Source organism: Terrapene carolina, unplaced genomic scaffold, assembly GCF_002925995.2.
Source record: "Terrapene carolina triunguis isolate 2854851 unplaced genomic scaffold, T_m_triunguis-2.0 Scaffold238, whole genome shotgun sequence".
Classification (NCBI taxonomy): domain Eukaryota; kingdom Metazoa; phylum Chordata; order Testudines; family Emydidae; genus Terrapene; species Terrapene triunguis.
Window position 1 is genome coordinate 13,180,852 of NW_020664589.1, and position 12,602 is coordinate 13,193,453.

The 12,602-nt window shown below is 41.0% G+C and overlaps 1 protein-coding gene across 2 annotated transcripts in view; it reads left to right on the plus strand.

Moving 5' to 3' along the window:
- Nucleotides 1-2,566: 2,566 nt before the first annotated feature.
- QSOX2 (quiescin sulfhydryl oxidase 2) overlaps nucleotides 2,567-12,602 on the plus strand; it is a 39,121-nt gene continuing 29,085 nt past the window's right edge. The window contains exon 1 of one of the 2 annotated variants that reach the window (XM_026657336.2): nucleotides 2,567-2,891. In XM_026657336.2, coding sequence (XP_026513121.1) covers nucleotides 2,630-2,891 — 262 coding nt within the window. In that variant the 5' untranslated portion in view covers nucleotides 2,567-2,629. The remainder of the gene's footprint in view (nucleotides 2,892-12,602) is intronic. The other variant, XM_026657335.2, reaches the window with a different exon arrangement.

Here is a 12,602-nt window from a genome sequence, read left to right on the forward strand (position 1 = left end):
CAAACGGCCTATCTGCTGAAAAGGTCATTTTATTGCAGAGTCAGCATCCATAGTTTTCTTGCATTTACACAGCTTGCGGAGCCATACGTTTTCAGCCACATTATTCCCCATTCTTTCATCTGGTCCATTTCACTTTGCTTCACTTTTTTGCTGCAATTAAAATACTTTCCCTTACCAAATATCCAGTCAAAGGACATTGCATGCACCAAATCAAAAGCATACAGACAAATACAAACAGACAACCCAATTCTACACATTTATTCATGAGTAGCATTTGTGTAAGTGCTACTCAGCATAAATAAAGGTGTCAGAATCTGGTCTCTGATTCTCAGATCAGCATTATTTGTTTATTTTATGTTATGTATTTGTAAGGTTCTAATCCGTGCTATAGACATCATGTGGACATTGACATAAGTGTAAATGCAGAGTAAATTATCATGGAAGTAGATTCCGTTATCTGAATTTACTCTGGTGTAATTGAGATAAAAATCTGGCTCTGTATGTTTGCTATTTTACCCTGAAGTATTAAGAGGTGAGTTTGTCTGTACCCTAAAAAGTGAAAGAATTAGTTGGGTTTTGGGTGACTTCATTCTTTATTTGAATCTATGACAGTTCTTAGAGTCCTTTGAATTCTCCCTCTGGGGAACATTCTCTCTTTCTCTCTCTTTGGTAATGTAATGAAAATCCTTAATCCTACATCTACAAATGAAAGGAGGCTTTGGTATGTTTGCTACTGCTACAGGAGGTGTTAGAAATGCATTACTAGCTCAGAACCAACCTGACTTAAAAAGGACAGTATTTCAAAAGTCCTCTTTAGAACTTGCGGAGTTCTGGTCAGCCTTTTTATCATGTCCTGTGTGCTGAAAGAACTTTAAAGTACTGTAGTTCCATTAGTGTCTCTCTCCTGCTCAGTTCTACAATTTAAAATATGATTCTTAGTAGGATTGATCCCAACTCCTCACAGCCACAGTTTTAAACTGTTCTTCTCCATGAGCCAGGAAGAAATGTCATGAAGGTAAAAACTTTTATTTTCATAATAAATGTATAATTTTTAAAATAAACCATAGACATGTTTCTGGTGTTTGTTCATTCTCCTGCACTTCCATGACAACATCTCTTGTTACTTAATTGTATAGTCAATAATTTCCTTGGAAAACAAGGCCAGGCTTTAGAATATGCAAAAAAAAAAAATCTTAGCTATTATTACCAATGGATGCACTAGTCCAGCTAGTGTGGGGTTCTTAACTGTGACCCCCTTTACGCTCCTCTGATTGTATGGGGGGGCATAGGAGGCAGAACAGGCCCTGGAAAATTGTGCCTGTACAGGGATGTGCTGGTACCCACACACAGAGCCCCCAGAGTAAGGACATGCTGAAGGAGTGACTGAACATGAAAGGGAGAATATCGGTGGTAGAAGAGGAAGTGTCTGGAATGCTGATTGTCAAGCTTTTCTGGGCCACTGAGTAGCCCAGTGACAACTGAGGTTGTAGCCACCATAAATTAGGGCAGATCCTAATTTGGGAGCAGGGAATTCTGCCCCATTTTGACGTGTGTGTATGGGGGAATTTTTTTCAGTCGGGGAATTATAAGAAGATTGATTTTGAGATACTTTTGAAGCAGCACCCCCTTTATAATGCAAGTTTTGGCTGTGAGTGTGTGTTTCCATGCAACATTTTACAGTGCTTTTGTCTCATCAGTGTAAGGGAGAAACTCAGCTTCTTTTGGGAGAGTAGACTCCACTTCATTTATATGGAGCTTTCCTTCATTTAGGGCAGACAGGACAGCTTCATTTGAGGGCACAAGATGCAATTTTTTTGGTGGGGGACAATTCTCAGGGCAGCACCCCTCTGTTTTCAGGGGGATACCTGTTCTCATTTTGCAGGGTCTCCCCTCATTTGAGTGATTGTTTTGGGGTGTCACTCTCCATTTTGGGGATGACTCCCTCATTGGAGTGAGTTTCTTTGAGTGACTCTCCCTCACTTGGAGGCAGCGTTCCCCAATTCTCACAATCTTATCTCGACTCTCATGATATTTGGCATTTTTCTTAAAGTCCCAGCTCCTGGAATCCTGTGATTAGGTGCAACTCGTGGCTGTCAAGTAAATAAAAAAGCCAGTAAGTTTCTAGGCCTCGTGGCGGCAGAGAAAGGCTCAAAGACAGAATCCCCTAAAGGCTTGAAAGCCAGGAGGCAAATAAACAGAACCCCAAATGTATTATTATTTATATCCCTTCATTTTTGAAGGGTTGGGGCTGGCAATGCTGATTGGGGGATGTTGATTCTGGCTGACCCCCCCACATCTGTGGGGCAATGCCCTGTGGGGAGAGGTGGGGTCTGATTCGGGGTGACGCCCCCTCATCTGTAGGGCAGTCAGTGCAGAAGTCCTAGTGTGGGGGGAGGGCTGATTCGGGGTGACTCCCCCCTTATCTGCCGTGCGTGTCAAATGTGTATAGGAAGGGGGGGGACTAATTCGGAGTGACTCCCCTCATCCGAGGGGCGTGTCAGTGCGGAAGTCCTGGGGGGCGTGTCTCGCTGACCCCGCCCCTCCTGCGTGCCAACCCCAGCCGGGTGCTGGTTGCTGGCCTAGGCCCGTCTCCAGGGCCGGCCTGTTGCTAGGGCGAGCGGCTCCCAACATGGCGGCGGGTGGTGCAGGCGGCGGCTGCCCCCCGGCCCCGCTGTTGCTGCTGGGGCTGGTGGCGGCGGCCGGGCTGGGCGGGGAGGCGGCGCGGCTGTACCGGCCCGGGGAGGACCCGCTGACCGTGCTGGAGGCGGGCACCGTGCGCCGGGCGCTGCTCAACTCCTCGGCCGCCTGGGTGCTGCAGTTCTACAGCTCATCGTGCGGCCACTGCATCGGCTTCGCCCCGACCTGGCGGGCCCTGGCCGGGGACGTGAAAGGTGAGTCCGGGAGCCCCCCGATCCCTTCCCCGGGGAGCCCAGCTCAGCCTCCTCCGCACCGCCTAGGCCAGGGACGTGACCCTCTGCCCTCCCTCCCCCTGTGCAGCATGTAGCTCCCCCCCCATTCCTACCCCCTCGCCCCCACTGCAGCACTTCGCCCTGGCTGCACATGTGAGAGAAGATTTCAGTCTCTCCTACTCCCCCCCCCACCTTGTACCCCCTCTGCCCCTCCACCCACAACAGCTTTGCCCTGCCCTTGAGATCTGTGCGTTGGGCTGTGTAAAGTAATGGGGTGTCCCCCCCCCCTTAACATCACTGATCCTCCCGCCCCCACAATCCCCATTCACACAGCTAGCCACCATAATAAGCAACTGTCAAAATATGACGGTGCACGTCGAGAGCTGGTTTTAGTTGGTAGATCTCAAAGCAATTTACCTCCCGGCATCCCCCGCCATCCCATCACCAATCCAGTCCCCATAGCAAACCCCCCCAACCCGTCCCCCCTCCCCCTCCCCCCCCTTTTTGGGGTGCCCCCCCCCCCCCCCCCCAGCAGAATCCTGGACAAGGACATCAACATTATACCCCAAATCCCAGTTTGCCCCCACTTTATTTTATTTACTTGTTGATTTGCAAAACACTTGTCACTATATCAAAGATCTGCCCAGAAAGGAGCAATATGTAATAAATGGCAACAACGGTAGAAATAGTGAAAAATATTTTCAAATTAAGAAAAGAATCGCTGCTTTCACTGTCAGGAAGAAGAGAATTCCACTGCTGGGGTGTTGTGTATGTGCAAATATCCAGTATCCTGGTGCTTCACAGTGTACAAGTGGAAGCTCTGACAGCATATGTGGTATATTTAGATTGTAAACGCTTTCAGGCACTGCATCTTCTGTATGTTTTGTAAAGTGCCTACCCTATTTTAAGAGCTAAACAAATAACGAAATAATAGTTTGAGCTGCAGTGCATTAATCTAAAAAGGAAGACTGAACACTTGCATAGCGCTGTATAGAGAAATGAAGATAGAAAAGATTGAAGTACTGTAAAAATCCAAACTAACTGTAAGCCAAATTCTCAGAGGCATGGGGATTTACTGCTTAGATACCCTGATGATGGGCACCACCTAAGAACCTGAATAGAACTTTTGTCAAATGAAATGGCAACTGTACTAAATTCCTGTTAACAATCTGAGCATGTATGTCTTGAGAAGCCACCTTTATTTCCTTATCGTTATGAAATGCTATAGTCCTATATTGACTATAGGTTTTCACTCAGGCGCTGCCCCCCAGGAATGAACTCTCTGCTTCTATTAATGAATTTATAATATTTGATTAATGAAAAGTGCCTGGCTTTCTTTTGGGTGTTGTATAAAAATAATAAAAAAATTGTTTACACATCAGCATGGCACCTTGTTAATTTTACGTACAAATAGCTTTCATTGCTTATAGTTAAAATGTATATTTTCTTACTAATAACTTTTTCAGCAACATTTTAAACTTCTCCAGTCCAGAACACTTGGAATTTTTCATCAGCAGTCTGGCTTACTGGATCACCAACCACAAGATTTATATCATCCTTGACATGAGTTTGCCTTTCCCTTCATGAATTGCAAGACACATTTGAGAACCGACTGGTTAAATGGATGAACCCTAGCCCAGTCTGAGACAGCCCTGGTGGCTAATCTGCAGGGTGGGTCCATATGCAGCACATTCAATGTGTTTCTCGCATATTGCTTGACACTGTAATGAATTTTCACTTGTGGCCTTCTGGAACACTGACTGACTCTTACCCAGTGTGGCTGCTAATAGTGCTATCTCTCGCTTCTGTGCTCTTACAGTTAGAACAGACACTCAGGTCCCAGCACAAAGCAAAAATAAATGCTTCATTCCAAAAGGGAGTGTTGGATAAGAATAACAATGGGAAAATAGGCGGACATTCTGTGTGTGGTGTGAGACTGCACAATGTGCCAGCAGTCATGTAATAGGACAGAATCATTTTGTAATAATCAGTATTTGATTTGTGTGCCAAAAAAGTTTTGTTACCCCTGTCCCTAGGTGTGATGTGTATTTAGTCACTTAAGATACTATTATTTTACTATTTTTACTCGTTGAGCTAGCACTGACAGTCATCTCAGAGCCATATAGAATATACACCGGAAAGGTCGCTGCCACAAGTTGCTTTCAATCCAATATGACATTACTGATGACCAATCAAATGCAAATACCTTTAAAAAAAGAGAACTACCTGGGCAGTGCATTAAGCTTGATGGACTAAATGGTAGAAATGTGGTTTGAAGAGGAATTTGAAAGAGAGATGGTGGAAGCTTGCCTCTCTGGAATAGAGAGGATCTTCCAACTCTTAATAGCAAAATTGGGTGATTTCCAGAGAAATCTGTGCATCTTGGGACTTGTAAGGAAAGATACCTCTGTTCTCTTGTGAAATTCTGATTTTAATGGGACATCTTATTTGGAGCCATTGTCTGTGCTTAACTTAGCACTGTATGGGTTCCAATTATTAGTTTTGAAAAAGGCTTTTTGCTTTAAATGCATCAGAGCTGGCAGCTCTTTGCAAATACAGCCATAGAGTTCAACTCAGCACTTCATAGGATTAGACCTTTGTTGAAACTTTATTTATATTATTGTGACCAACTGCAGGGTTGGGGGGAGCACCTTGTGGGAAGAGGGATTTGTGCTTCTAGCCACATCTGAAAATTTCCCCCCTAAAAGATTTACTTTTTTGTGATTGGCAGACCTTATTGCATTAGCAATTTGTCAGACCAAAATGGGCACTACTAACAGTGCAGTTGGTTAGGGCACTGTCTGAAATAACTTCTCTGTCTTAATTCTGGTCTACACTGGGGGAGGGGGTCGATGTAAGATATGCAACTTCAGCTACGGGAATAGCGTAGCTGAAGTCGACGTATCTTATTTCGACTTACCTCCCGTGCTCACGGCGCAGGATCGATGGCCGCGGCTCCCCCGTCGACTCCGCTTCAGCCTCTTGCCCTGGTGGAGTTCCGGAGTTGATCCGGTGGGTAGTCTGGACGTACCCTTTGTGTCTGGAAAGGTTGGTGTTAGTAGGAGACCCATGTGAACTGCCACAATGAGGAAGGAAATGGAAAATATTTCACACAGCGGGGACTACTCGGATTTATCTTTCATGCGTGTTTTACTCAAACACTAAAATGTGTTTCAGATCTCCTGGCACTTGTCCACATAAGTAAATTGTACGGATTTAACAAAATTGAGTTAGGAATTTGTTTTGTGAATTTGGTGCATGCCCTTTGTCTGGCTGCTCTTAGGGCTTGTCTACATGACAACTGGAACCAAAATAACAAATTGGTTATAATTCACACTTAGTTATTTTGAGGAAAGTTTGAGTGTGGACACGCTTATTTCAGATGAAGAGTGTCATAAACCAGAATAAATTCCCACACACAGATTTACATTGAAATAAATAAAGATGTGATTTACAACCTATTTTAGGTATTTCAGTTGTAGTTACCACATTGACAAGACATATGGATCTCTAAATCAATATAAGGCGCTCTTATACAGAAACAGTGTCTACACAAGGGGGTTGCAGTTTTTACTGATCTAGTTAAATTGGTGCAGCTTTTCTATATAGAGAAGGCCTGTGCTAATGTAGTTCACTTTTATTCCTTTTCTGAAGGTCTCAAATTCTGCAGTAACAACTGCAAACTTCAAAAACTGAAAGCAGGAACCATGGCTGTTTTATGCAATGCCACGTACACTGATGGAGCATCAAAACTTATATTTTCATTTAGGTATCTACTCTTCCATCAAAATAAACATTACAATTAATTTTGGAGTTGGTCCTGATGGTGCCCAATTGCTAAAATACTCAATATTAAAACAGTTTCCAGGACTGCTGCTCTATTTAAGTTTACTATTGCTATTTTTTAAAGGCAATTAAAACTTGCCTGTAATTTTTGCTTTGGGGAATTTTGGGGAATTGCTGGAATTTTACATAATAGTTCTCAGTGCAAAGATAACTGAAAAACCCTTTAATCACTGCTTCCAAAGCTGGCACTTATGTCTTCCTTCTTATTTCTTAAATGAACACCTTTTCAGGAGAAGCTGTATAGTCCAGGAATAGACTTTCATGCTAGTTCTACACCTGATCATCAGGGAATACTAATAAAGGGAAGCCCTGCAATGTCTCTCTTATCTGTTACTAAACATTCATAATGGAGAATACTGCAATGCCAGTAGTATATAAAAGAGAAAAAGATTTGTGAAAAGGTGTTCCCTCTTTAGTAATGTTTTGATGTTGATATGTTGGATACTTTAGAATATTAAGTGTTGATAGGTTTAATCTAAATACAGTCAATTTGACCAGCCTTTGAATTTTTTATTGTTTGTACTTCTATATTTGCAGGGATCTATAAGGGAAGCTGGAAATTTCTTCAGAATACGTAGTAATAGTCTTCGTTTAAATAATTTTACTGGATTTCCTTTTTCACACATTTTAAGATACACATGAGGTACTTAGAGATCCTCCAATGTAATCTGTATCAGAAATTGTTTTCCATTGATATCCCTAACTTTCATTTTTTGAACAATTTCCAGTATATTTAAATATATAGCAAAGTATTGCTGTTACTTTGGAAGCACTGGACTAAATTTGGCATGTGAGATGTGGCATGTTAAATTTTTAACTCTTTAGTAATGCTGTGTTGGAAAATCTTGGTACTATTTTTCATTCTGCATTCATTGAAAACTATTTGGGCCTTTCCGGTAATACTAATATCACTTTAAAATCTAATATGCAGTAGTGTTGTAGGCTGCAATGCCACTGTAAATAAAATGTGTACAATCTAGGCTGCGTGTTACAGAGGTGAACAGAAGCAAGGGTTTCACTTCCCTTAGAAAACTAAAGGCTCTTTTAACAGAAGTGAATGCTAAACTGCACGCATCCCAGCTGGTGCTCTTTAACCCAAGTATTTAGCTAGTGATGGGCTTGCATTGTTGTAAAGTAGGCTATTTGCATTAGGTTTATAGTGCTTCTGTTCATTGTGTGTAGGGGGATCAAGACAGGTGGAAAAGGGGGGAGGAGGAGTGGTAAAAGTTGAATGAGACAGATACCATGAAGCCAAACTTTGTTTTTTAATTTTGCATTTTATTTGATAAAATAGACTGTTGTATCTTTTGTGTTCCTGTGAATACATGTCCATCTGCTCTAGGATGCTTATAGTTACTGCTGGCGCCTGTTCAGCTGTTGGCATGTTCACTACAACTGAAATTCTCAATCAGCTGCCCCATCCTTCCTGATAAAAATGCAGGAGTTCTTTCAAAGAAAAACAAAGGTCACGCTAAATTTCAAAAGCAGCCTGGCATAGAAATGTCAGTCAAGTTTTGAACTTAATGAAATTTTCATGTCCTTTGACGCAGAGGCAAGTTTAACTTTGGTATGTTTTTAAATTAAAGGAGTTTGTTGATTCGCAGGAATTCTAAAAGAAAAAACTCCCAAAGACACTAGCATTAATAGTGACAGATGAATCTTCAACTTCTGCCAAAGCTGTTTGGATTCTTCTTTCAGTATTTTAAAGTAACTACTTGAGGATTCTCCTTCGACATACTGGTGTAGTAGGGAGTGGCTTAAAAAGAAAATTCCTGAGTTCTTATGCAGCCAAGAACAATTGTACAGATTAAGTCTTGTCTACATTCGGAGAATTTTGCTAGCTACAGCAGTGTTCAGAAATGGTGATCAGACACCAGATGTGGTTCTACCAGCACCACACTTGACAGACATTTTCTAGCATGACTATGAAAGCACCATTTCTCTGCATAGTACAGACAGATTTTTTTGGAATTGAGAGAGAATGATGCTAGTAGAACCCGAGCTGTAAATTGCTTTCCACCCTCATTAAGTCCTGAAGCACAGTTTCTGAAAATGACTTATGTGTGGTGTCAAGTATCAGGGGGTAGCCGTGTTAGTCTCTATCTACAAAAACTACAAGGAGTCTGGTGGCACCTTAAAGACTAACAGTTTTATTTGGGCATAGTTTTATTTGGGACCTTGGGAGGCAGGCCAGTCCTCGCTTACAGACAACCCCCCAACCTGAAGCAAATACTCACCAGCAACTACACACCACACCACAGAAACACCAACCCAGGAACCAATCCCTGTAGCAAACTTCGTTGCCTACTCTGTCCCCATATCTACTCTGGCGACACCATCAGAGGACCCAACCACATCAGCCACACCATCAAGGGCTCATTCACCTGCACATCCACTAATGTTATATATGCCATCATGTGCCAGCAATGCCCCTCTGCCATGTACATTGGCCAAACCGGACAGTCCCTCTGCAAAAGAATAAATGGACACAAATCGGACATCAGGAATGGTAACATACATAAGCCAGTAAGTGAACACTTCAATCTCCCTGGTCATTCTATTACAGATTTAAAAGTCACTATCATTGAACAAAAAAACTTCAGAAACAGACTTCAAAGAGAAACAGCAGAACTAAAATTCATTTGCAAATTTAACACCATTAATCTGGGCTTGAATAGGGACTGGGAGTGGCTGGCTCATTACAGAAGCAGCTTTTCCTCTCCTGGAATTGACACCTCCTCATCTATTATTGGGAGTGGACTACATCCACCCTGATTTAATTGGCCCTGTCAACACTGGTTCCCACTTGCAAAGTAACTCCCTGCTCTCCATGTGTCAGTATATAATGCCTGCATCTGTAACTTTCACTCTATGCATCCGAAGAAGTGAGGTTTTTACCCACGAAAGCTTATGCCCAAATAAAACTGTTAGTCTTTAAGGTGCCACCAGACTCCTTGTTGTATGTGTGGTGTGACCACCAAACTTTGTCCAGCTGTGAATTGCTTTTAAAATATTATAAGCCCTATTAAGTACATGGCCTTATTGTTTACTTTTGGGAAGAGGGAGGGAGAGCCTTAGCTTCATCTCCACACCTACACAGAAAAATAACTTGTAAGATAAAATTCAGTATCTCCTACAGATGGATGCTTGCATTCCACAACTTCTTTTTGTAAAGTATAGCAGTATAGGACAGCAAGAAGAGAGGCGTATTACTGTATTTTATGTCATTGAGCTGTTTCACTGTGAAACTGGAATAATAAACATTAATACAGCTCTTCATGTTGAATATTTCCTAAAATGTTTTTTCCTCAAATAAGAAAACGGTTGCCATCTGTTACACCAACTGGATGATAGTATTAACTATATTAGTTTAGTTATATGCAATTTGAGAATTCTGAATGATGTGATCTGTTGTTCCAGTGCAATTTGTATGATATTGTTTTTATTAGGGTTTGAAATTACCTACTGAAGCTAGTCGGATTAAACTGATTGCACAACATGGCATGAAATGTCACTATGATTTTGCTTATTGATCATGATGCAGACATTTTAAAGTTTTCTCTCCTTTTGTCCTTCCTACTGCGTTATGCGTTATTACTAACGAAAAATCCCTGATTATTCATAGATTATTCATAGATTGATACCCTATCTTCATAATAATAAAACAAATGCTTTATCCTTATAGAAGGAATAGCTTGGTGAGCACATTGTTATGCTGAAAATATTGATCTGTAGATGTGGAATGTATCAGCCATTCTAAGTCAGCAATATTATACAAATTATTCTTTTTAGGAGAAGTGAACTATAGCTTTCTGCTTCTATAAAGAGGGACTTTATTCCTGACTCCCAACATATAAATCCACTATAAAGTATCCAGAGATTAGACTATATTTCAGATCGGTCTTCAATCCAACAGTCAGTACCTGCAGACAAAAGAAACGATTTCCTGTACATATTATTGCTTTTTCTCAGAGCTAGATGATAATTTTACCAGGATAGAAAGATTTAGAATTCTTGCAAGAAGTGTGTGAACTATTATATGACATACCATTGGTTCTAAGTTTTGTAAACTATGCTGTAGACCTTCAGTGCAGAGTACTAAAAACTTGTACCACTTGTGAATGCATTTAATTGGGTAAGGGATTGCAACAGCAGTCATTTCTTTTGCCTAGAAATAAACTTGGGGAGAGGCAGTTATTAAGAAAGAAAAACTTTCCCAATCTCACCTTTTTGACACACTGAATGAAAAGTCCTTTTAAAGTCTCTGCCTCTGTTGTCCTGAGGACAGCAAGCATTGACGCTTTTTGTCAGATGCTTTTTGGTGTGATGTAAGAATACTGCATGAACAATCCAGTTTGAGCCTACAAAACAATATTTGCGGCTGTCTGTTAAAACTGTTATTGTAGTCTGCCAGATGAAAATAGAATATAATTAGTTATAAACAAATCCTTCTGGACAATGCCTCGAGTTATGATACTGCTGTAAGAATTCCTCTGTCAATGCCAAAGAGAGACTACATCCTATTAAGTTATGGATATATAGCAAAAAAAAATTGTTTGTACACTTGTTTTGTTCACAGTCTAGCAATTTGACTTGACATTAAGGTTGCACTATTTACAGTAAAAGTTACCTAGCTCTTCTTATGCTTGCTAAGTTTAGAACTCTGGGGCAAAAAAATACTGACAATTCTAAAGTTCTTGATGCAAAGCTGACATGAATGTATCTGTTTGCTTTAGTACCACACGTAGGCATGGGACTTAAATGTCAACAGTGTGTTTGAATACCAAAGGCTCCAAAAGCTTGGATACGTGTGTGAACTATCCGAGCTACTTGGAGCTGCAAAATTGAGTTGGAAATCTCACAAGAACAGCTTGATTTGCAGCATTTTGGAATTTACACTTCACAGTCCATGGAGGGCATATGTGGGCAAAAACAGAGGAAATAGGTCAAGCTAATGTCTTTAAAAATATCTGAATAAAGTTTTGGATGAAAATTTTGAGGGACAATGGTGTTAATTTATCTCATCCCTAATAAGCGTATTCTATCACACAACAAAATGAATAATGAAAATGAGTAATAATGATCCTTTTCCAAATGTCAAGCCTTTTATCTTTGGCCTCCAACAAGAAACACAAGTTTCTTTAAAGACCACTAAAGAATGATTAAACTGATGGTACAGCAAGGAAAGTGACATATGCTATTTCTTGTTTCCTATTGCGGGGGAGGACATGCTGGAGATGGGACCTTTTCAATGCTGAGGGCTGGCTTTTGAAGCTCCCTCCTTGAGGATGTCCAGAGTTGTCATGGCTGTTTTCCAAATTTCTCTGGGTTAGTTATGGACATTTAATGTTCCCTTGTTTCCTCCTATTATTCTACATAGGTAGTGGAGGAAGGTTGTTGGAGAGTGAGAGTTGCAACAGAACTTTATTTTTAAAAGATTGAATATTTTTCTGTACAGTGCACAGGTATCTCTTAGCAATGAAGCTTAATACATTTAAATGTTTACTGGCAGCATGTACTTCACCATATTACTTTAAAATACTGATAAAGGGGGAAAGGAACTAACTATTAAAGGCCTCCAAAGGTTCTCTAATCAAAATGGTTTGTGTAAGAATGTTTCAAGCGACTTATCATTCTAAATATTTGTAGTTATTCTCAATACAACTCTTTTTACAAAACTTGAAACTACACCCCAATTAATCTTCATGGTTCTGTATTTGCTCAGATATTTTCCAGTTGCATCCAGCATGCCCTTGGACAGCACTTACACCTTCATTAATCAGAATGTGAGCTTTGTGGTTTAATTAGGCATTGCACCATTTTGTAAGCCTCTGAATAAGTTACAAG